The sequence below is a fragment of the Meleagris gallopavo genome, chromosome 1 (assembly GCF_000146605.3).
Source record: "Meleagris gallopavo isolate NT-WF06-2002-E0010 breed Aviagen turkey brand Nicholas breeding stock chromosome 1, Turkey_5.1, whole genome shotgun sequence".
In the NCBI taxonomy this organism is placed as follows: Eukaryota; Metazoa; Chordata; class Aves; order Galliformes; family Phasianidae; genus Meleagris; species Meleagris gallopavo.
The window spans coordinates 51692277-51715229 of NC_015011.2; the positions used below are offsets into that span (position 1 = coordinate 51692277).

A 22953-nucleotide genomic window follows, 5' to 3' on the forward strand; every position below is an offset into this window, starting at 1 on the left:
AGCCAACATGGGCAGATGATCAAGATAGAGGTAAGGGAAAAAAGCAATACTGATACGTTAACCACCTTTAATAAAAACTTCATTTATGAATACTCCACCAGCCCCCGTTACATTAATACAAATCCTTAGCAATCAAAACAAACTTTTAATTATCCCCACTCATCCACCAGTCCTGAAGCCTGTTACGATTAACATACTCCCCATAGAGTGTAGCTACAGAATCAATAAGGTGGGAAAATGCTGCTAAGATCACTTAGTCCAACTGTTAGCCCATCCCCAATGTACCTCATGATCATGTACCTCAGTGCCACACTCACACATTTCTTCAAACACCTCCAGGGACAGTGACTCCACAACCTCCCTGGGCAGCTTCTGCCCCTGCAGCACCACTCTTTCTGAGAAGAAATTTTTTTTGATATCCAATCAAACCTCCCCCAGTACAACTGAAGGCCAATCCCTCTCAACCTATCACTGTTACCTGAGAGAAGAAGCTGTCCCCCATCTCCATACAACCTCCTTTCAGGTCACTGTAGAGAGCAACGAAATGTCCCGAGCCTCCCTCCTCCAGACTGAACAACTCCAGTTCCCTCAGCTGCTCCCTGTAAGACTTGTGCTCCAGACCCTTCACAACTCTATTACCCATCTCTGGATACACATGCTCCAGGGCCTCAATGTGACCTATGATCACACAAAGAGTACATTAATTTCATCAAGAGCCAGATGTCAAGGACAGTTCCAAATGTGTAATATCTTTTGCTCTATGCTCCAGCTGAAACTGAAAAGTTACAGAAAAAGGAAAGAGCCACAACATATTAGTGCAGTCCTTTATCTTCAGCATTTAACATGATCCATTACATTTCAGAAACAATTTGCATAAGAGACTTTCCAGCACAATGGTATCACAAACAATTGAACGCATACAAAGCTTCAAAGATTTGTATTTCAACAAAATCAGCTCTAACAGAATGGCATCTTGTTTCATGAGGACAGTTTCAGAGCAGAGGCAAGTGCTTTTCAGCCAGAGTAGCATCAACAGCATGCAGTAACATGACATTAAACAGATGCAATCCTGATGGTTAAAACATTAAATAAAAATTAAGATACATTAAACAAGCACTTGAAACATAGGCCATGCTATAAAATGCCCTTTTCAAGTCACCAAAAATTTTTTTTCTTTAAACAGTAGAATGTATATATTGCATTATCATAAAGTTCATAGTCACATTATAAATGTTCTTCCAATACCCATTAAAAAAAAATCATATACTTCGAGTTTCAGCCAAAAGATATTTCCAAGGGTGTAGCAAATCACAGAGAATTAATTTCCCATAAGTGCTTCTGAAATGCATTCTTCTCTCGCTGACTTTGAATTGCATGACAACGTTCCATATCTGTTTGAATAAATCCATTTCATCTCCTGGCACAGTTACTGTATTCTAAGAGTTCCTTTCTCAGGTTTTTCAGGCTTCCATAGAAGTTCCCTTCAGAATACACACTCAGTTTTTACAAATGTTTTTGTTTTGTTTTTTTTTTTTAAACAAAGGATAGAACAGAAGTGCACTATAGCCATTTGTTTTCTAAAAGGCCTTCCAAAAAATGATTTTCATACCATGTATGTGTGGCCAAAGTCCTCAGACACTGAGGAACAGCTGATGAAGTCATTTCCCTTATTAAAAAGAGTACACAATTCTGTAAAAATTTACTACAAAACCACAGTGGTAATAATGCCCAGTTTTGTTACATATACTATAGACATAGTAATATATATACAATGTGTGGCACCTTTAGCTTTTATGGGCAACTCTTCACATCAATAAGAATAGACTGTAGTATAAAATATTAAAAACAAGGTATTTAACTTGTACCACATGGAATTTATATATATATCTGACACTTTAAAAGGACCATTGTATGATAATATACTAAAGGATCATTTTCAAGTAAATTATGATTTATTTTCATAGATAAGAACACATGTATATCAAGTATTGCAGCAGTATCTATTCCCAGTAATCTGAAATATGCAAAATAAAACATGTAAACTTACAGAAGTTTACTTCCATATCTCTCAGTTCCAAGCCTACTCTATTTCTGTATCTAAGATTTTTGCTGTCTTAAATGGGAACCAAGTATTGGGGCTGAATCTGCAGGGATTTTGAGAAAACAAATTCAGAACAATATAAATCTGAAAGTGAAGATGTACTTCTCTCAGATACCTACTGAGAGTGAACGTAATCACATTTTCAAGAATTGCAAGGGGTCTGGTTATCTGCTTTCTGACGCAAGAGTACCCAAAATACATTTTGAACATTCTAGGCCTTATCCAACAGATTACAGAAGGTGAAGGCTCTCTGTTGTACTCTTTAAGATCTCTCCCAAAGTCAAGTGCTTTCATGAATAAAGGTCAGAAAGCCCAACCTCAAAAATACTTAATACCCATTAAGATCAATAAGTATATATATTAGAGGTTAGACTTGGGATCTGTATGACATTCACTAGATGGGTATCATACAGATATTTGCATTCCCACCCCATGCCTGGCATCACGTTTCTGAAGAGTTTCATCTCTCTATCTTGTCCAGTTGACAACTACTGAATGATTCTTATTTTAAATAATGAATGCTTCTTCTGCAACTTCCATACCAGAACAACTTGCAATACTGGCATTCCTTAACATAACATGGGCTAAGTTTAGTTCCAGTATTTGCAGGAGCACCAGAAGTTGGCCTACTATAAACCTGGATTTGGTTACAAAAGCAGTTATGCTATATTTCTTTTTATACTTCAAAGTCTTTTCAGAATCATGATTTTTTTTTTTATTAGATGCTGCTCTAAAAAATACAATGTAAGCATAGTGCATTTTATCTACAATTATTGTCATCTCAAAATAGCATATGTAAATATATGTAAATATATCTTTTAAAAAATATTATGTTTTAATGGTGGCAAAACAGTAAGTACTTCATCTCTTATCCACCACAAATACAAATAATTGCTTGTCTCAAAAGGTGAAATACAAGTGCCACAATCCATTAAGCAGACTTAGTTCAATAAAATATATATGTAATAGAAATTCATTTTCTTCCAGTGGATTTCAGAAACTATCCATACACAATTAACAAGATTGCTCTCAGTAATAGTCACTGGAGTTCTTAGTGGGGGAGCCAGAACACAATTAAAAAAAAGACAAAAGGTAAAAGAAAGGGGTACAGAAACAGATTTTTTTTTTCTTTTTTTTTTTCTTTTTTTTTCTTTTTCAGTTACTGGGTACTTCTATTCCTGCTTTCCCTATTGCTGCCTCAGGAAAAAGTAGTTTTTTAAGTATGTTTGCATAGAATGGTCCATACACTTGTTTATTAAATTCTACAATGCTTGCAAATTGAGATCCAACAAGTTCCATCTCTGGCTGAATCACAGAAAGGCCTCCTGGCAGTGCAGGCATACATTTTTGAAAACTTGGAAGAGCAAGCAAGCTTTTCATGAACAACTGGATCCGTTTATCTGAAACATAATATCAAGCATGCTCAGAACAATGTAAATCCAAGATGAAGACACACTTCCCAAGTGCTCTGTACATCAGTACAAGAAATTCAGTAATAGAGGTAACTACATTTTCCCAAGCTCATCTTGCAGAGGGAAGCAATACCAGAAGATTTTTGCACCTGGCTCCTGAGAGGCAGACAGAGCATTACCCTGTTGCAACAAAGTACTTTAACTAAAAGGTAGTAGATACTAACTGAAAACCCTCTCAGTTTAAACCCAAAAATGACAGAGGAGAGACTGAGCATCCTTCAAAGCTCTGTTACCTCTTGACCTTTAAGGACATTTTTAGAATGTTTCCTCAACTACACCAAATCACACCCTGCAGCATACCCAGAGCACAGACTACAGGTAAGCAACATTTCTTTACTCTTGGCTAATCTAGTATTTTACTGCAGTAAGAAAGTGCTTTAAAAAAAGCTAATTAAGCTTGCTGGAAGTTTTAAAATGTATCTAACAGCTTCTAGATAGACACATACAGTAAGACAATGATGTATTTTCTTACTAACCAATCAAGGAACTGACGGGGTTATTCTCCTCAACAATACTTGCAATTTGACCCATTAAATTACTCTGCATTTCTGCATTAAGAGTGGGAAGATCTCTTTCAGTGAGAGACTCATTCACTTTGATGCAAATCTGAACACCAATAGCATTTAGAGCTTCTTTCAAATCAAAAGTTCTGGAAGAAAAAAAATAGAAAAGCATTAACAAGATTTACAGTTTCTGCAACAGTTTCAAGTGAACTTACTCTTTTCTCCTTCATTTTTCTGCCCTCTGCAATGGTAGAATATAAAAACATTATCAGCAGATTTCTGCACTTCTACAGATACAAGACAAGTTAGCATCTGTAAGATAAGGATGCTAATTGGAAAAAAAAAAAATCATTTTTTTAGCATGCAGCAATGACACTGACTCACACTGACTTGAGCTTATGCATTCCTTGGGGCTCAATTCATAGCATTTCATGAGGAGAAAGTAAAATGGAAGTTATTGTTTTTTTTTTTTTTTGAGACACTGAGATTGCATCATGCTTGTAGCACAAGCTGTAGCAACATTAGAAGCTGTGTAACTTAAGTTACCTAAAGTAAACTTGAATCAACTGGTAAAAATGACTTGGGGAAATCAACTGCTACAGCCCTTCTAGTATTAGAACATTTCAGTTTGAAAGGATCTACAATCACCAAAGCCCAACTGCCTGCCTGACTTTAGGACTAACCAGAAGTTAAAGCATTAGAGTATTATCCAATGCCTCCTTTTGCCATTCACGATCAACAAATGGTGGCTTTAACATTTGAACTGTTTTCCCCTGAGTTTTTAGACCCGTTTGGTATTCCCTATTAAAAAGTAAAAAGTATGAAGAGGGATAAACAAGGTCTTACTTCTTGCTCATGCCTTCAAGAAGGGGAACAGAGATTCTTTTCAGTTGGTTGGCAAAATCAGGCATGTTTACAATCGCTGCACCCACCATATTGTTTGTTATGAGACAAACACAAGCTATGATTTTTAATTGATTCAGCTTTTCTCTCAACTCCTGAAGACGAACTTCATCTGTTATTAGAGTCTAGAAACAAAACAGTAACACCAGTTTAGGGATACAGAGGGAGAAAAGCAAGGAGGAGGATAAATAGGATTTAATCATGAAACATTAATGCTTTTAACTAACAAATATGCAAAGTCAGAAGAGACAGCAGTTAAAACATTCTGAACATGCAGTATTGCACAAAATAGCATTAGGCACAAGTACCAAAGTCAGACTGTGGTAGGGAAGAAAGATGAGGCCTCCAGTGAAAAGAACACCAAAGAAACTGCATCTTATTTCTCGTCATTGCTGACAGTTATCTGCGGCCAACAATTCAGACCATGATGTGGCAAGTTTCAGAGATCCAAAAGACACTAATGGTTAGGATTAGACAGAACAGTCTGTCTTTTGAAAAGTGCCATCATCTGCAGTTGATGGGCAGTGATGAACTGTGCACGACAAAAATCAGTTCAACCACCTGAGCAGGTCCTGTGAGTCACCTATAATGCTGCAGGCAAAAAGCCAGCAGATCACACCAAGAATGTGATTGCCACAGCTAAATGTAGTTTTTTTAAAATCAGTTTTAAGTTTAAAAGCTCACAATAATCAAATTCCCCCACTGACAAGCTGGGCATTAATATTCAACTGATTAATAGTAATTTCATACTTCAACAGTCTAGATTAACCAGAAGATGCCTGTGTGGTGCTCTTATTCAACCTTGGTAGAAGAATGGTAAGGTATTCTCCTTTTCTGCTGTTGACTGGGAGCGCTAAGAGCACCCCCGTGTAGTCCAGGAATTCTCTGCCAAGCCACTAAGTATAGCAGCTAAGATGCTTGCTGCAGTTGCTAATTTTATCCCTGACTGATAAGACAATTTCACACTGGCTTAATTTAAAGTGGCAGAGATCAGTAATCAGGAGGGAAATATCAGTGATTCTTGAAGCAATAGTTTACACACAGAGAAACTATGAATATCCACTATAGTGAGCTTCAATTTCTTAATGATTCTGTTATAGAGTAAGAGATTCACAACCCAATCCCATCAATTCCTGTTTCTGCCATTTGTTTTTGAAAACAAGGTACTACAGACAGATTTCTCTCTCTCACAAAAAAAAAAGTAATACATATATAAAGAAAGCCAAGCATCATCAGTACAAGGTCCAGCTTTTGACCATGGGCATGACTGTTCTTAGGGTGGAGCTGGTGAGCTATGACTGGAGAGAGAAAACAAGCTTCTCTGGTTGTTGAACTTGCCCCATCTCAGTTCAGAAAACAAGACTAGTCGATTTCCAAGTTTACTACTCAGAAGATTAAGAACCACAAGGGAATGTTTCATTTGTTGTCATTAATAGCACGATTATCGTACTGCATCAATATTTTCATACAGCTAGAAATCTGAAGACACTAGAACACACTGACCTCTGGAATTGTTTTGTGGTAGTCCCACTGTAATAGTTTCAAGTAGCCATTGTTTAGCACCAGTGTAGGACTAATACTTGATTTAGAACTATGATCAGCACCAGGGGATGAGGATGATTCATTGGAAATGGATGACAATTCATCTTCTATTGATTCCTTTATCCATTCTGTGGTGAGATCCAGAGCACCTAAGCATTGCAAATCAGCACAGATTTATTGCATACTTCCATCAAAGCAGTAACTTGAGGAAGAGAGCTGAAGATATATAACATAAGCAAGGTTAATATGTACTTCTGAAAACTGAGAAAACACGGTGGTCACTATGCCTTCAGAGAAGTCAATCTCTCCCTTGCTTTTTTCATGACCATCTCAGCTGATCATCTTAATATTCTAACTACTTTGCACAAACCCAGTAAGAAACTGTTGGACTTCAGCCAAGATTTTTAATGATAAAAACCCTCAAAAGGACCCAATTCAGTTTTCCCTCTTTCAGGGAGGCCACTAAGTAGTTGGGTCACAGGATTGGAAAGATGAGGTGAAAGGAGAAACTGCATGAACAGCAAATGAATCCTTTTTAAGTTACTTGACAGGCTGCATTTATAAACACAGCTGGCTGTATCAATGGCTTAGGGTTCCCATTTTAGAAGCGAATACTTAAGATGCAAGTTTACTTTCTTCCTCTCCTTTTAAAAATATTCTTTTATAGGCTGCTTTGCAACATTAAGGAAAATGTGTACCAGTGGATCAAGATGACCAAGAGAAACTTGTCAAAGTATGCATTAAAAAAATTTCAAAACTTCTGCCCCTCTGAATTTTCAGGCACACTAACTGGTTTTCCACATGTACTTCAGACTAACAGACTTGCTGGGTAGAAAACAAGTCTCATCTTTCAATATATAACACCAGGCTTCTGCCTCAAGACACTAAGAGTCACTGTTTTTCAGATACTACTCAATTAGACAAATACACATTAGTCAGAAAACACTCAATAGACAAAAGATGCTTAACAATAAATCAGCATCTGCTTACTGGAGTCTTTCTTTTAAGTTAACCGCAACTGAGAGATTCTCTAACACATCCTTAAATATATATATTTTAAAGGTTTATGAAATACACATACAAAATGAAATACAGCTTCAAGAACACCTACTTGGTGTTTCTTCAAGAATTTCCTGGAACTTTGTTCTTTCATAGTCCACCAAATTACGCCGAAGGTATGGTCTAAGGCTCTGAATTGTGTAATTTGCTACATCCATTTTCATCAGGTCCAGGACATGGAATATTTGCCTGAAATAAGAGAGATTGTGAAATAAGACAGCTACAACAGTCCATTGATTTTAATCAGTAGAAGTGAGGCACACCTTCACTAGCACTTTAATTCCCATTTTGGTGAAGGATTCTCCTTCCTTGTTATTTAAATGTAGCAGTCACAGTGTTACTTTTTTTTTTTGTCTGAATACTGAAGCATGCAATAAAAAGTTCAAGGTAGAATGAATATACCCTCTGAATTTTGAAAGAATGAACAAGATTGAAACAGCAGTCTCAAACATATTTCAAGTGGTGTTGTTGTTGCTGTTCAGTGTTTAACTACTCAGAGTCAGTAGTTTTAATTCAGGCACTCTATTCGGTGCATTAGGATAGACATTACATTCCAGTCACAGAATGTTACAGCAATTGCCTCTTGCCTTTAATGCTTCTGCTACAGAAGTTTTCTCACAATTTGAGAACAATTAAAAATGCTATTTAAGACCTGCCCCACCATCTTTCACTGCCCAGATGCTCTATGAGATTAGAGATATTTTTTTCCTGTGTAAAAACCACCCAAATACCAACCTCAGTAATTCTACAATATTTTCAGTTGCTTTTAACTGTTTTATATCGTTGTCTCTTATTGGAGCACATAATTTTCCCATAGTGTTGATGATATAGTTAGCTAGCCCATGAATATCAACAGCATTGTGTTCTGCCTGCTGCCTTATAAGATCTGTGTCCAGAACTTCACAAATTTGATTTTGAATCCTGTTTGCTCCTGGAGCCAGGAAGGAAAGAAGAATCTAAAGTAGGGAGAAAAAAAAGGAAAAGCTTATCAATAAAAAGTACTTTGTAAACATGTTAAAATAAGATCAGTATTAGTGTCAAGTGTATTTAGCTGTAACAGGATAGATTAAGACTGGATACAATCTAAGGTAGCAAGAAAAAGGCTGTGTAATCAGACAGAAACCAGTGGAAATGTTAAGCTTTCAGAAGAGTTTTGACTTGCAGCTAACCATCCTACACTGAAAGCTGATTAGACACACCTGTGTGTGGCCATAATCACAATTAATATACATTTATTATAAATATTCTGTATAATCATGGCTTCATTTTAAAAGCAGGAACTCAAAACGTTGGTTTGACTATGAACTAATAGAACCTTCAGTGAATTACTAGACTCAGACCTGACAAAATTACTGGAGAGGGAAAAAAGAGTTACCTCCTTAATTTCCTCAAAGAGCTTGATAGCATGTTCATATTCGGGAGGGTCTTCATTCAGTTCCGATTCCAGGTGATCCCAAAATGCCTTGTGTACTATTTGTTTCACTGTGCCTGCTAAGCTGTGGAAGAAGTCAATTACAGACAGAGAAAAAGACTACTAAACAGCCTTCATTCTTGCTAGAAGTGTTTTAGGGTTAACCCAGTGACTTGCTGGAAACATACAACACATTGCCAGTTATCACATGACCTGAAAAAGTGTTTTTCTTGTGCTGGACTATCAGCTCCTAAAACACGACCTACGCCAAAAAGCCCTTCCCAAAACACTGTATTAAAAGTGCTGCTGGTAATTCAAATGCAGTTATAGAGATACTGCCTTTGCTTTCTCCTTACCAAATTTATACTGTCTGTCCTAACCTTGTGTGTTATGTGCTCAGCTTTCTCAAAAATGCATCCATCATATAATTATCACTTAAGGGATTTCTGCAACTAAAAACTTTTCTTTCATGTTTATTTTTTCAAGAGATGAGGTTTTTAAACTTAAAAAGTCATCTGTAATCAAGAACATTTTAATCACCTACAATGAGGAAGCTATTTCTCACTTCCTCTGGATCTCCAGATCTTTTTACATCTCCTTTGGTATAAAATTAGAGATAAATTAATGATGAGCCTCATATTCCTTATCATCATGAGACCAAATTGCTATACAAACAGCTACACAGAAGCCCACTATTTCATCTTCTCCACAAGACTTAAACACAGAACAGACCCATATTCATCATTTTAACTATGTGAATTCACGTGACATCAGCCTTTTACCTTCCACATGATGTGTAAGACAGAGCATAAGATGCTCTACGTGTATCAAGCCAGTTGGATGGCAATACTTGCTCTGAGCTGTCTTAGCTTTGACAATGACTCTTGGAGTTGTGTTAGAAACATCCATAGCCTTTCAAAACGTAGTGTTGCTTGTGTGCTTTAATGCTGCTGTATTTCTCCTCTCTTCTTAGTCTCAATCTTGCTTTGTGCAAAATTCATGCCCTTACCTGTTCTGTGGGTGGTCTTCGTGTTTTATACAGAAATTTGCATTTACAGCAATTTCATGAGCTAATGTCAAGTTGGATAAATTTCTCGCAGCTGCCATCAGTTCATCAAATGTAACCATCTTGGGAGGACTTGCTGCTGGATCAAACAAAATCAAGACAAAGCACTATGGTAGGTAAGTGCAATTCAAAGTATTATTCAAAATTAGCAGCCTTGCACACAAGTAAGGCAAGAAATTTTGCTTCTTGCTAATTGGACTCCAGTGCTTTAGAAGAAAGAAGGTAGGATTACCAGACCTTTATATCTTCTTAAAACACTAACTCAGGAAACTCCCAGCTTATCGGGGGCGTGTGTGTGTTTGTGTGTGTGGATGGCTGGGTAACATCACATTTTTAAAAGCAGTTCTATATTTTTGCATCTTAACAGAGATAGTTTTCTTTCCTTCAAAAGGGACCTTATAGTCCACAGACTTCCTGCCAGTTGTTCTATAGGATTCACCAGAAGAAAAGCACAGGCAATAACAGATACCAGACTTGCACTATAATCTGGAGCACATAATAATGCTTTTCTTGCCTGCAGAGAAGGTTTTAATATTACCCATTTAATAAACCCCTACTTAAGAATCATAGCAAATGCATCACAAGTTAGTCCCTTTCTTAAACAAATATGTATTAAGAATGTAAACATGTCTAAAGTATATTTGAAAGCAGGAGTGTTTCTAAGATCCAAGTTCTCCCATTTAATATTTGTGATTATTGTTCTGTCATTACTACTCGTTAGGAGTCTAGAGCTAATTGCTAATTGCTCCACTAACAAGCCTGTTTTAATGCAAGATTTCACTTATTTGGACACTAACCAGGTATGCATGGTTTGAGAATGCTTACAGATACCAACACTAAGCACATTTAATTAAGGTTTTATTTATCAGTACTCATCCAGGAAATATCATAGAATGGCCTGGGTTGAAAAGGACCACAATGATCACCTAGTTTCAACCCCCCTGCTATGTGCAGGGTCACCAACCACCAGACCAGGCTGCCCAGAGTCACATCCAGCCTGGCCTTGAATGCCTCCAGGGATGGGGCATCCACAGCCTCCTTGGGCAACCTGTTCCAGTGTGTCACCACACTCTGGGTGAAAAATTTCCTCCTAGTATCTAACCTAACCCTCCCCACCTCCCCGTCTCAGTTTAGAACCATTCCCCCTTGTCCTATCACTATCACCCTTGTAAACAATTGTTCCCTCTCCTGTTTATATGCTCTCTTCAAGCACTGGAAGGCCACAATGAGGTTTCCTCAGAGCCTTCTCTTCTCCAAGCTAAACAAGCCCAGTTCCCTCAACCTTTCCTCACAGGAGAGGTGTTCCAGCCCTCTGATCATCCTAGTGGCCCTCCTCTGGACCCGCTCCAACAGCTCTGCATCTTTCTTGTGCTGAGGGCTCCAGGCCTGGACACAGTACTGAAATATCTTCCTTGTGCAAATGAGTGTTCAATCATAGTGTTTACCAGATAAATATTAAAATCATAGGTTAAACTCACACAACTTCAGGTAACACTCAGTTAATTTTATGTTGTAAAAGATTTAATTTCAAACAGTGTGGCCCCAAATCCACCCTTTGCACATAAAGGGCAAAGTGAGTTTGGTTGAGTGAGAGATTGCTATCAACACCAAGATTAACTCTAGACTAGGATACAAGTGGCACGCTTGACTTGCATTTTCTAAAGGAAAGAAGCCAACAGAGACACCCCCACAGACACAGCTATCAGTGATACCCCACACAAAAAGAGATGTGCTGCTCCACGGCCATTAGAATGTCACACATTACATTTAATACCCTTAAATACAAATTCCAACTCCCAGGCTCTAACCACTACATGAAAGAGACAGAGGATAGGTTATCCTTAAGTGTTGATGTACAGCACAGGTAAGGTTGAAATAGGCTTACAAGCTGGGGAACTGGGTTTGCTTGAAGAATCGCTGTTAAAGCTCTGTCTTGAATATTCAGAGTCGCTAGAAGAAGCTGTGCTTTCAGAAAGGCGAGAAGAATCTGAATCACTGTTCTGGTCATCGTTGAGAGGCATTGTGCTTCCCTTTAGCTGGTGAACTAAACAAGATCTGAAAAGACAAACACACTTTCTATGTTTTTTGGTTTTCAAAGTTGAATACAGATTACAGTATGAACAAGGAACAAGTAGATGTCTTCCTTATCAAAAGTGCTACAAAAGCAACCTGGCTTGACATATCATGCAGTTATTAGTAAAATGTATCTATCCTGTATGAACTTTTTATACCCTTTTGCCATTCCATATTTTACCAACTCTAACATAATCTTTAAATTGATTAAATTAAAAAAAACAAACAAACAAACAAAAAAAATCAACAAACTACTGATAGCAGCTCCCCCGATTGCTCACTGTCAGAATTTTGGAAGCTCTCAATCTCAAAATATGAAGACATTTACCAGGGTGTTACCATCCCCCACCTGACTTCACCATCAAGTGATGTTTAGCAATTAGCTTCCTGCCACAGACTGACACTGAGAGCAACAACTGAAGCGAGCAGAGAAGTTGCTGGGGAAGAATGGGCAAGTAGTTCAGAGTGCTAAATTTCTGACATGATGCCTCAAGAAGCCTAGCCTGCTGCTTTAGTGCGAGACTTTGCCCAAAATAGACTGAAAATGGCAGAGACCCCAAAAATACTGCTCTAGGGGTGAGAGGGCAGGTAGGTCTTTACGCTTTAATTTAAACAGTAACTCTAAGCCTCTAGCACTACTTTCAGTGTACGTGACAAATAACATCCTATGAACTTTTATGCTTCATTGTACTGTCTATGTAAGGCAACTGCCACCCAGGCAGATAATCTGCAACTACACAGAACTTGGACAGTTGCATAGTTCAATGAAGATGATTAATAGTTCTAAGTCAGGAAGTAAAAATATGTTAATCATCGCATTAAAATGAGAAATTGGAAGTCTGTCATAACTACTCCCAGAGGAATTTGGCCCAGATACCAAAAGGAGCGGACCATCATTGACTAAGGCCACAAAGTACTCTGTAGTAGACTTTATGAAGAGACACAGCCAGCAACTAACATGACTTCACTTACGATTAAGCAGCATCAGCATAAGCAGGCAAAGGATACTGCACTTTGCAACTCCACTGAACCTGGAAAAAGCCACTTATGGCAGCAAAAGGATGATCGTTGTATTTAGTTATACGAATCCATTATTGTGGGGTTGTGAGGTAGACAAAAGAGGACGAGGACTATGATCTCCTTATGTTAGCTCTTAATTACAGCTTAGAGTGATTTCTCAGGTACCAGCTCATGCTGAACAGACCTTTACAACTTGAGTTATTCCACTGATGAATACTCCCCTGTTAATTGTGTTGATTAATAGTTGTTTGGTGTTTGTTTCCTCCTCCGCCCCCAAGAGGAAAGATGATGCATGAGTGACTTTCTGCTCTGTTTTTTGAAGGGGATCACATCAACAAGGACATTTAACTGTTTATTAACTTACTGGAGAAGTCACTAAGAGACTTTACATCAGTGTATACAAGGTCATAGGTTCAAGGCTTTCAGCTCTAGTTCATGCAATCATAGAATCCTTAGAATTGGAAGGGACTTCTGAAGGCCATCAAGTCCAACTCCCTGAACAGGGACACCACAGATAAATCAGGCTGCCCAGTGCCTGACCCAGCCTTGTCTTGAAAGTTTCCAGCAACAGGGCGTTCACCACAACTCTACTGTAGAGCCTCACCACCCTCACTGTAAAAGATTTTTTTCCTTATATATAACCTAGATCTCCCCTCTTTAAGCTTGAGGCCATCTCCCCTTATTCTGTCACCACAGACCCCGTTGAAGAGTCTGCCCCCTTCTTTCCTGCAGCTCCCCTTTAGATACTGAAATATCACTATCAGGTCACTTCAGAGCCTCTACCTGTGGCACATAATATTAGAAGTCTTTAATAAAACAGTAATTTTATCACACCTAACAAAACTGAAATATATATTTATAGTACTGCCTAGGCAAAATAACGAGCTGCAAGAAAACTTGGCAAGCCAAAAGGCTCAGAAATATTTTCAGTGGAAATGATATTCGTTTAAGTTACAATTAGAAATGAGTCACTCATTCATGTTATGCAGAAGTAGATTAACTCTACTATACTTGTGTTACATATCTCAAAGCTAAACCTGACTAGAAACTAGCTGTGACAAGTAACCCCACTGTAGAAATACACAGCAGGTTACTGATGTGGAACTGCTTGCTTACAGTAACCCTTCTGAGCCTGCAAAGCATGTGTTACTCACCCTTCTATTGCTTCTGCATCAACACAGAACTGAATTTCCTAGCTAGAATCATGCCTAAAGCCTCTTTTTTCATATTCAAATAACTAACCTCCAGAAGGTCAATGTTGCATGTGGTCCATGGAAGAAATTGCTGTGCGTTGTTAGATGTGTACTGGCCCAAGAGGTCTTGTAAATCTCCTGCCTTCACAGTGCGTCTATTGCTTCAATCTTGGTATTAAAAGAACATGAAAGAGATCAAACAGATATTAAAAAGGAAAGAAATTAAATATCACAGCATTTATACCTCAAGAACTTCCTCTTAGCCATATGATAGTTTTAACAACATATTCAAATAATCAAATATTCAGACTTGCAAAGCATTTCTAACATTACGCAGTACCAAACCACCCACAAGAAGCAAGACAGCATGGCCATTTCCTATCACAACCTTATGCTCAAGATAATTCAAACAGTTAAGGCAAAAATTAGATTTCTATATACATTAAGTATTTACACAGTACTCCAAAGTAAAGGATCTTTCAGCAACAAATAGTTGCATCTGAAAGAGAGCCATGACTTATTTTGATGCACTGAGAACATACCTGCTCCTACAATTCATGCTTACAAACACACACACAGCAGAGAAGCTGTTAAGAGTGTTTTAGAAGACTTAAGTCCCAAACTAACATGAGATGGCACATCAAAAAAAAAAAAAGCACTGCAATTTTTGCTGTAATAAGTATATTCCCTAGTAGAACGCCTCAAGTGGTGAGGAAGAAAGTGGGTGTACTCTGCACATTCAGAACATTACTGCTAAACCTGAAGTTTATAAGATAGAGAAGGCAACAAGCACATCAAAGAAAACAAATGAATATGCAAGCAGGATCCATAAATGTCATCTAGGTTTTAATGTTACCCAACAACTAAAGGATAAAGGAAAGAACATTCATTGAGAACATTAAAATACAAATCAAAAAGGGCTTTTTTAATTAGTTACAATAAAGGATCAAGCTACCTGGTCTATTCTTTATAACATACTGCAAAGAGCTTCTTGTCCTAATGCTTTTGTTCAGAGCTTCTCATAAGTTACTAAGGGCCAAGTTCACAAGTAGTTTTAAATTTATATTAATGCAGTTTCCAAGTAAGAAATACAAGGGCTGCTCTGAAAGAAACGCCTCCTGTTTTATGTTGGCTCACAACACCAGAGGCGGCTGTTGGTGGTATGGCACTAGAGGTCAAACCTTCCCATTAATATTCCATTACATTTTGTTGCTATGTGACAGATGGCAGCAGAGGGGCAGTCTGACAGAACAGCACCTGACACAGAAGTATGTGCGAAACAGAGGTGTGTCACCGAATTCCTCCATGCACAGAAATGGCACCCACTAACATTCATCAACATTTGCTGAATGTTTACAGAAACCAAACAGTGGATGCAAGCACAGTAAGGCAGTGGGTAGTAAAATACTGTGCGTCCTCTACTGGTGCAGAATATTACAAATGCAGCACGCTTGTTTATTGCTGATGAAGACACAGTTAATGACAGCAAACACGTTATTGAGAATGTACTCTGTTCACTGATTTTATTGTGCTCTTTGTAGCTGTTGTAGTTTCCTTAGAAATAAACAGAGGGCATTGCTTTCAGAGTGACCTACATATTTCAAAAAGCCTTCCAGGAGCTTTTTAACTCTCTATCCTGAATAAACAACACCATCTTCTAATTTTTAAAATGTTCATTAAGCATTACATATTAGGGTCTTGTTTTAACACAAAGATTGATATTCCACCTTTCTATCAAAGGCTCTGTCTGTGCTTACAACCTGCTCTGCTCCTCCTGCTTTAAAAAACAACACTTTCACTCTAGGTATGATATGTTTGGCATTGGATATTATTATAGAGTGCTTTCTTTTGATCAGTCCCATTTTGTTTGCTGCTTTTACTTACCTCTTCCCACACAATCTGACAGGTTGGAAAGAAACTCTGGAGATCACCTGCCCAACCCACTGCTAAAACATGTTCCCTACAGTAGGTTTTCCACAGAGATAAACCCTAAATGTGATGTCAAGTTAAAAATACCTTCTACAGGTATAAAGCTTTAGTTCATTTTTCTACCTGCAAATTTCCAGCTAAAGTAACACGGAATAACCAAACTAGCATAGATGGCCCTGCTGTTGAGGCAGCTCTGGATTACTCCATACAGGAAAGAAGTGCACTGTACAAAGGTATGGTATAGCTGTGCGCCTGCAGTTACCCTTCACCCCACCTGACCGCTGTGGATGTGCCCAAGATCACAAGGTGTGATTAGCTCTCAATAACACACACTTTTTATTCCCGAGGGCTTGCTTTAGCCGTTATCTTAGGAGGCACCTGAGGAAAAAAAAATTCAGAAAGCTTTTTTTCCTTCAGATAACAGCTTCACAGACTGCCTTTCCACAGTGCTGCTTTGTTCAACAGAGCCCTTCATCCATATGCACTCCCCTCTCAGTCCAGCTCTGTCCAGCTGGACCGCTGCACGGGTTTTATCTCGCTCATTCCGCCGGGCTGATGTCCTATCAGCGAGGCGGCATCGGCTCGGGTTTCCCTTCTCGCTGCCTGTCAGCCCTCTGCCGCAGGGCAAAGGAGCAGAAAAGCGCCTTTGTTGAGCGTTATTCCGGACAGTTTCGACTCTCCGCCCGCGGAGCTTTCCCTTCATCCCGAGGGCCGCACACGGGGCCGTACAGAGCCCTCCGACCCGCACAGACCGCAGCTCTCCTCCCGCCGCCGGCTCCTCCTCTTCCTCCCCGGCTTGTCTCCTCCCCCTGCCCCATGTTTTTTAAGAGTTTGGCACAGCCTGACCAAAACAAACAGCGTTACCAAGGACGGGCCCGGGGGCGGATGGGGGGGAGAAAAGACGGGGAAGGGGGAGCCGCTCCGCCAGCCCGGCTGTTCTGACCTCAGTGTCCGTCCCCAGGTGCCCTCGTTACTCGCTGCCAACGGAACTCCGCGGCTATACCCGTGAGAGGGGAAACCCCCCGTCGGGCAGCGAGACAGCCGCCCCCCCGCACCACACCGGAGGGCAGCGACCCTCGGAGCAGGACTCGCCCCACAGCCCCCCGCCCCGTAGTCACCACACGGCACAACTGCCCGTCCCCGCTCACTTACCGCAGCACGAGCAGCCCAGCTCCCCATGCAGCGCTCGCCGGGGCTTTAAACACCCCCCGGGTTTATGTAGCAGCCCGGACTATGAGTGCCTTCCTCGGGCGCGCCCATCTCCGACGGGAACAGGGAGGTGGGTGGGGGGGAAGTAGCTTCTGCCCGTCAGCTGTCAGCTATCCTGAGAGATTCAGGTCAGCTCCTCCTCATCCCCACAGAAACAGTGTGTGTCCCCTCGGTGTTCCCGGAGCCAAGCACTAGGTGAGGAGCAAAAGGAGGCGACAGAGGAAAAACCCTGTCGCGCCCCCCCCGTGCGGTATGGGCCCGGCCGAGGGAAGGCCGGCCAGAGGGCTGGGTGGTGTTTACGGAAGAGCGGCGTCGAGCCGAGCTGACCCCGCCCCATCCGCGGCGATGGGCGCGGCCTCCTCACAAAGCCCCGCCCCCGAGCCGCCCCCAGGGCTGGGCGTGGGCCCCTGCGGGTGAGGGGATGGGGATGAATGAGGTTGGTAGGGGCAGCACGTGATGGCGGGTTTGTCTTTTGTTTGTTCTGCTGATGAGGAAGCTTTAATTATGGTCCTAGCTCCGGTTCCCTGCTCAGTGATGGGGGTGAGACTCTCCCCGCCGCCATCTTGGCTCCCCCACTGCCCCCCGCCGCCATCTTGGCCTCAGGGCAAGTATGAGACATTGAGTACCTGTGGCATTACGAGGCCCGGTTAGCACCTGCTGAGGAACGCGGCGCTGAAGCACTGTTATTACCGATGCCTTGCTCATTGCTGCGTGGCCTTACCAACGGACAGGCTCACATACCTGCTGGGCAGCTGTACCTGACAGGGCTGCCATCGCTTCCTGCCACAGGAGCTGCATGCTGCCCTCGCCTTGCCTCCCAGGAAGCACGGAGGGCAAGTGCTGGCATTCATTAGTAGCTGCCTCAGAGGTGAAACCAAGCCCTGCTGCTTAGGGAGACAGAGAGCTTCTCTTCCTGTGGACAGCGACACTCGTGACAAGAACCATGCAGACAGTTGTTGCATTCTCAAAGACCAAAGCCTGCAGTAGGTTCTACGAATGCAGCCTCTGATGAATGCAGGGTGCACAGTTTGCCCTTGCAAGAGCCAGAGGTTCTGTTCAGGCAGCAATACTGGCTCCCAGAGAAGCAAAGCACCTGTCAGCCCTGATACTCCAGTCCAGCCTTTGGAGACATTAAATGAGATTAAGTGCAACAGCCTAATCCGCTTGCTTCCATAAAGAAGACAGCATTTTAAATAACAATGTTTGCGCTACTTTGTCCTAGTTTTTGTATGACGCATGGCGACGATCATCTCAGAGAAGCTCAGAAGAGCTTTGGAGAAGACTGACAGGCTACAGCTGGACTGCCATGTACAGGACTGTTTTCACTTACAAATACTTTATTTATTATATATTTCATCCATTTTGGATGGGAATGAAGAAAACACAAACTCTGATCTTTGCTGTGATGGCTGCTGTTGCCCTTTGTTAATTAACCAGCTGTATCATATAAACTTGCACAAACAGTGCTTGAAACAAGCACTAGGGCCAGTGGCTCAGGGACCATTTTGTTGTTTTCTGCACAGGCAAGCAACTGAAGAAGCCTCTGGTGCTCAGGACCAGCTTAGACAGGGGAAAGGGATGCCCCACCAAGTAAACTAGCTTCTAAGTATTCCTGAAAGGGATGGCTTTAAAACAGTATTTTCTTTTTATTTACAGCACTGCCCTTCCCCATAGCACACTGGCTGATTGAAAGCTATCTAAAGTACCCAGCTTTCTTTATTGCTCTCTCTAGAGAGACCAAGGCAATGAGGCACCAAATTCTTGCTTGAAGATTCCAGTGTACAGGCCTACTTTACTACTGTACCTACAGTACTACTGTAATACTTAGCAGTTAACCACCTTTTTAGTTGAGTTCCTTCACTGTCCAGAGAACATGAAGCTATAGTCCACTCTGCAGATCTTGAGGTAAATTATTTACTGTAGAGATTTTCACCATGGAGAAATGTCACTCATTTCTCATCATCTGTTTCTTCTGCAATGTTAGCCAGGAAAATAATTGTACAGCCTTTACATTTGTTCTAGTCAATTAAGAAGATCAATGTCCATGTCTCATATAGGACATACAGGCACAATTTAAGTTTGACTGGTATCTCAGGTTGGCCTTAATTATTGGCCTTTCATTAGAGAACCACTGTTAATTGAAATGGAAGAATAATTTGTGCTCAGTCTTTGCAGCAAGCTAGCTCATAACTTTTCCTTATTAGTAAAACTGGCAGAGACAATAAAGCTTACATTTAATGCACTGTTTTATCCTGCCCAAGGCAACATGACTACTGAATGATAAGTGCAGCTGCATCTGGCTCTGCAGGTCAGAAATGTCCCAGTGTGAGACTGAGTGATGGCTACAGTGGGAGGAGAGGGAAAGGGCAAGGCGTGTTGTTATTTACACCAGGGCTCATGACAACAAAGTTGAGAACATATCTTAAAGTCACAAGATATTTTGCCCTAATCCTAATAACTGAGCCAGGGAGACTGGCTTTACTGCTAACAGATGGATGTTAAGACTCTGAGTTGCCTGAGACCATCAGGCCCACATTTCATAATAGGCTCAAGGGCAAGACAGAAAGTCTGCAAAACAGGTGTAAAAATGCTATCTCCACCTGCGCTTCAATTAGGTGTTCCAGGGAGAAGTCAGTCCTGTGAGAAGGAAACAGGACTGCTGCTTTTTCCCACTGAACTATTCAAATTTAATACACTGGCAAAACTGACCTTGTGTGAGTGCTTAGTTCCTCGCTGGGGTCAGGGCAGTCAGCTAACCAAGTTCTGTTGTGGTATCTGTAACCTGTAGTCACTCCAGCATCCTTTCCAGGGAGAAGCTTTTGACCTCATATCTGTGTATGTGACAGAATTATGGTGACACATGCCCAACACATTTAACTGTTATGTTTTCCTTTCATGACCCATGCCAGAAGTTACTAAGTGGAATACCGTGTACAGGCTGGGCACTTTGGTTCATACAAATTCTTGACATAAAGATCAGATGTCTGAAATCTGGGGCTGTGTGATCCTGCCTAGGTTTAGGATTCACGTCTCTGAGGAATGCTCAATCCAAACTTTATTAAAAAAAAAAAAAAGAAGAATGTTCTGGAAATCAAAGTGAAAACAAACAAACAAGAAAATGTCTTCCAAGACAAGACTTGGTCGAATTTCTTGCTGTAATCAAATAGAGGAATAGATGCATTAGCACCCCAAGTTCTTCTCTTGTAAGGAGTTATGGCTTGCATGTATGCGTAAAGAACTTCCACTCATGGAATGATTCTTGGCAAACAAATGCATTTCAGCATAACACAAAAGCACAAGAAGGAAATAAATCAAATTCGCACTAGTAGTTCAGCAGCCTAGGTACAGAACTGGAAAAAACTTCTTGCTTGTAACATTTTGTTATGTCTTTGAGACACCAAAACTATGTATGAAAGATCTCTGCCCAGAAGCCTGAGTAGAGCTTTGAAGGGTTATTTTCATTGATTGAATGTATGTCTTGCACAGAATTGCTCTTCACTTTCATCCCACACATTTCTTTAATACAGGCAAATAACAGATACAGACATGAACACAGACTTTTTCAAAGTTAGCTTTACATAGAAAGATACATATTAAAATGCAGGGAAAAAGAGCAAGATCTGAAGGAGTAACCAACTGCCAAGAGCTTTTTGTTGCATTATTCTTTTAAAAACAAACCAGCAAATTGTTTTGAAATCAACACCAGTACTACTTACTGTTTTATAGTTGTTTGCTCTTAGCCCAGGTCTAACTCCATGATTGCTTTGCATGTTACTCCTTATGAACCTCCTGAGAAAACTCAAGGCAGAAGCATTGATACAAGTCTACCAGGTAAGCCTCTTCCCTAATAGCTGTGAAAGAAAGGGGCAATAAAGAATCAGCTTACATTGTTCACCATCTGGTGATTAAATGATAAAATAAAAAGAATCCTTGAGAGTCCATCCTGGTGACCTAGTTACTCAGCATGTCTCATTTCTGTCTGAAGTAAAGGTAAGCATTGGGACAAAGCAGCAGAGAAGACATTTTTGCATGTTTTGCTATTTAGGATTCTCCAATTCCAAACTCTGTCATATCGGATGCTTTATCACAACACTGTTCCAAGTCAAGAATCCTGGCTCCAAGGATTGGAAGCTGCCAGATTTATGCAGACACCGCCTGACTGCAAACTGTCCCTAACCAGCTCTGTAATAGCATCTTCCAATACGCATTTTGCTCTGAATTTTCAGGCACCTCACTAAACAGAAAAAAAGTTTTTTGGTAAGAGTGGTGAGACACTGGCACAGGTTGCCCAGAGCGGTGGTGGATCCCCATCCCGGGAGACATCTAAGGTCAGTGGAGGGGCTCTGAGCACCCTGATCTAGCTGTGGGTGTCCTGGTTCATTGCAGGGGAGTTGGACTAGATGACCTTTGGGGGTCTCTTCCAACTGAGATGATTCTGTGATTCTGTGGACAGAATAAACTTTGCTTCCACTTTCAAAGGGAAAAGTGAAGTACTGTTCAGCACAGGGGGTTCAAGAACTGAAGAAAGACAAGCAACTGCAAGTGCAATGTATTACATCAGCATATACAAAGAAGTCTGTATTGCTGCTGCCTGGATGTTGAGGTTAAAAGAAAGCATTCCTTAGTTGCTTTTTGTCAGTTAGGACTCACTTCCAGAACTACAGCTCACAGTTACAAAAGTCAGATGCTGTGACCACCTTTGCCTTGCACTGTGTGTGATCATAGAATCATTAAGGTTGGAAAGACCACTAAGCTCATCTAGTCCAACCATCAGCCCATGTCTGTGACTGCTCTAGACCATGTCACTCACAGAATCATAGAATGGCCTGGGTTGAAAAGGACCACAATGATCACCTAGTTTCAACCCCCCTGCTATGTGCAGGGTCGCCAACCACCAGACCAGGCTGCCCAGAGCCACATCCAGCCTGGCCTTGAATGCCTCCAGGGATGGGGCATCCACAGCCTCCTTAGGCAACCCAGCAGGACAGCTTCTCTTTTCTGGAACACTTCAGGGACAGTGACTCCACCACCTCCCTGGCCAGCCTGTGCCAGTGCAGCACCACTCTTACTGAGAAGAATTTTTTGCCTAATATACAACCTGATGTGTGGACACTTTTATGTTAAGGGGCATTGTTACCTGAAAGGTCACCAATCCCCCATCCCTTAATCCATCACTGACTAAGGGGGTGCACTGAAAGGTCTATGCACAGAACATCCTTACATCTTTCAGTGAGCGGGCAGAGAAGTTGGGTGCCTATCAGCCAACAGTCACTATGCTAACTGCTGCCACCAGTGCAAAAGAAATTAAAAAGAGGTACGATGCTGATGAACTGAAGGCGTGTTTTTGACACGCGTACGTTTTCCTGCAGCGTGGTCTGTCCTATAGTCCGCACAGGGCTTTGGTGCCGCGCGGTGCAACGCCGCGTTCCCCTCGCGGCTGGGGACGGCTCGGTCCCCGTCTGCGTGGCGGCG

General features: G+C 41.0%; 1 protein-coding gene across 2 annotated transcripts; it reads right to left on the reverse strand.

Annotated features, from left to right (window-relative positions):
- Positions 1–810: 810 nt before the first annotated feature.
- Positions 811–17774, reverse strand: TCP11L2 (t-complex 11 like 2). Of its 2 annotated transcripts, none has more exons than XM_010712476.3 (11): positions 17425–17774; positions 14393–14511; positions 11943–12112; positions 10001–10136; positions 8956–9076; positions 8316–8536; positions 7633–7769; positions 6483–6670; positions 4923–5104; positions 4050–4222; positions 811–3501 (listed from the first exon to the last, which is right to left on the reverse strand). In XM_010712476.3, the coding sequence occupies exons 3-11, from the start codon at positions 12076–12078 to the stop codon at positions 3257–3259; spliced, it is 1539 nt and encodes a 512-aa protein (XP_010710778.1). In that variant the 5' UTR covers positions 12079–12112; positions 14393–14511; positions 17425–17774; the 3' UTR covers positions 811–3256. The 2 variants fall into 2 exon arrangements, with proteins under 2 accessions (XP_010710778.1, XP_003202407.1); XM_003202359.4 differs by having other exon boundaries at positions 10001–10133; positions 17425–17773.
- Between the last annotated feature and the right edge of the window lie 5179 nt (positions 17775–22953).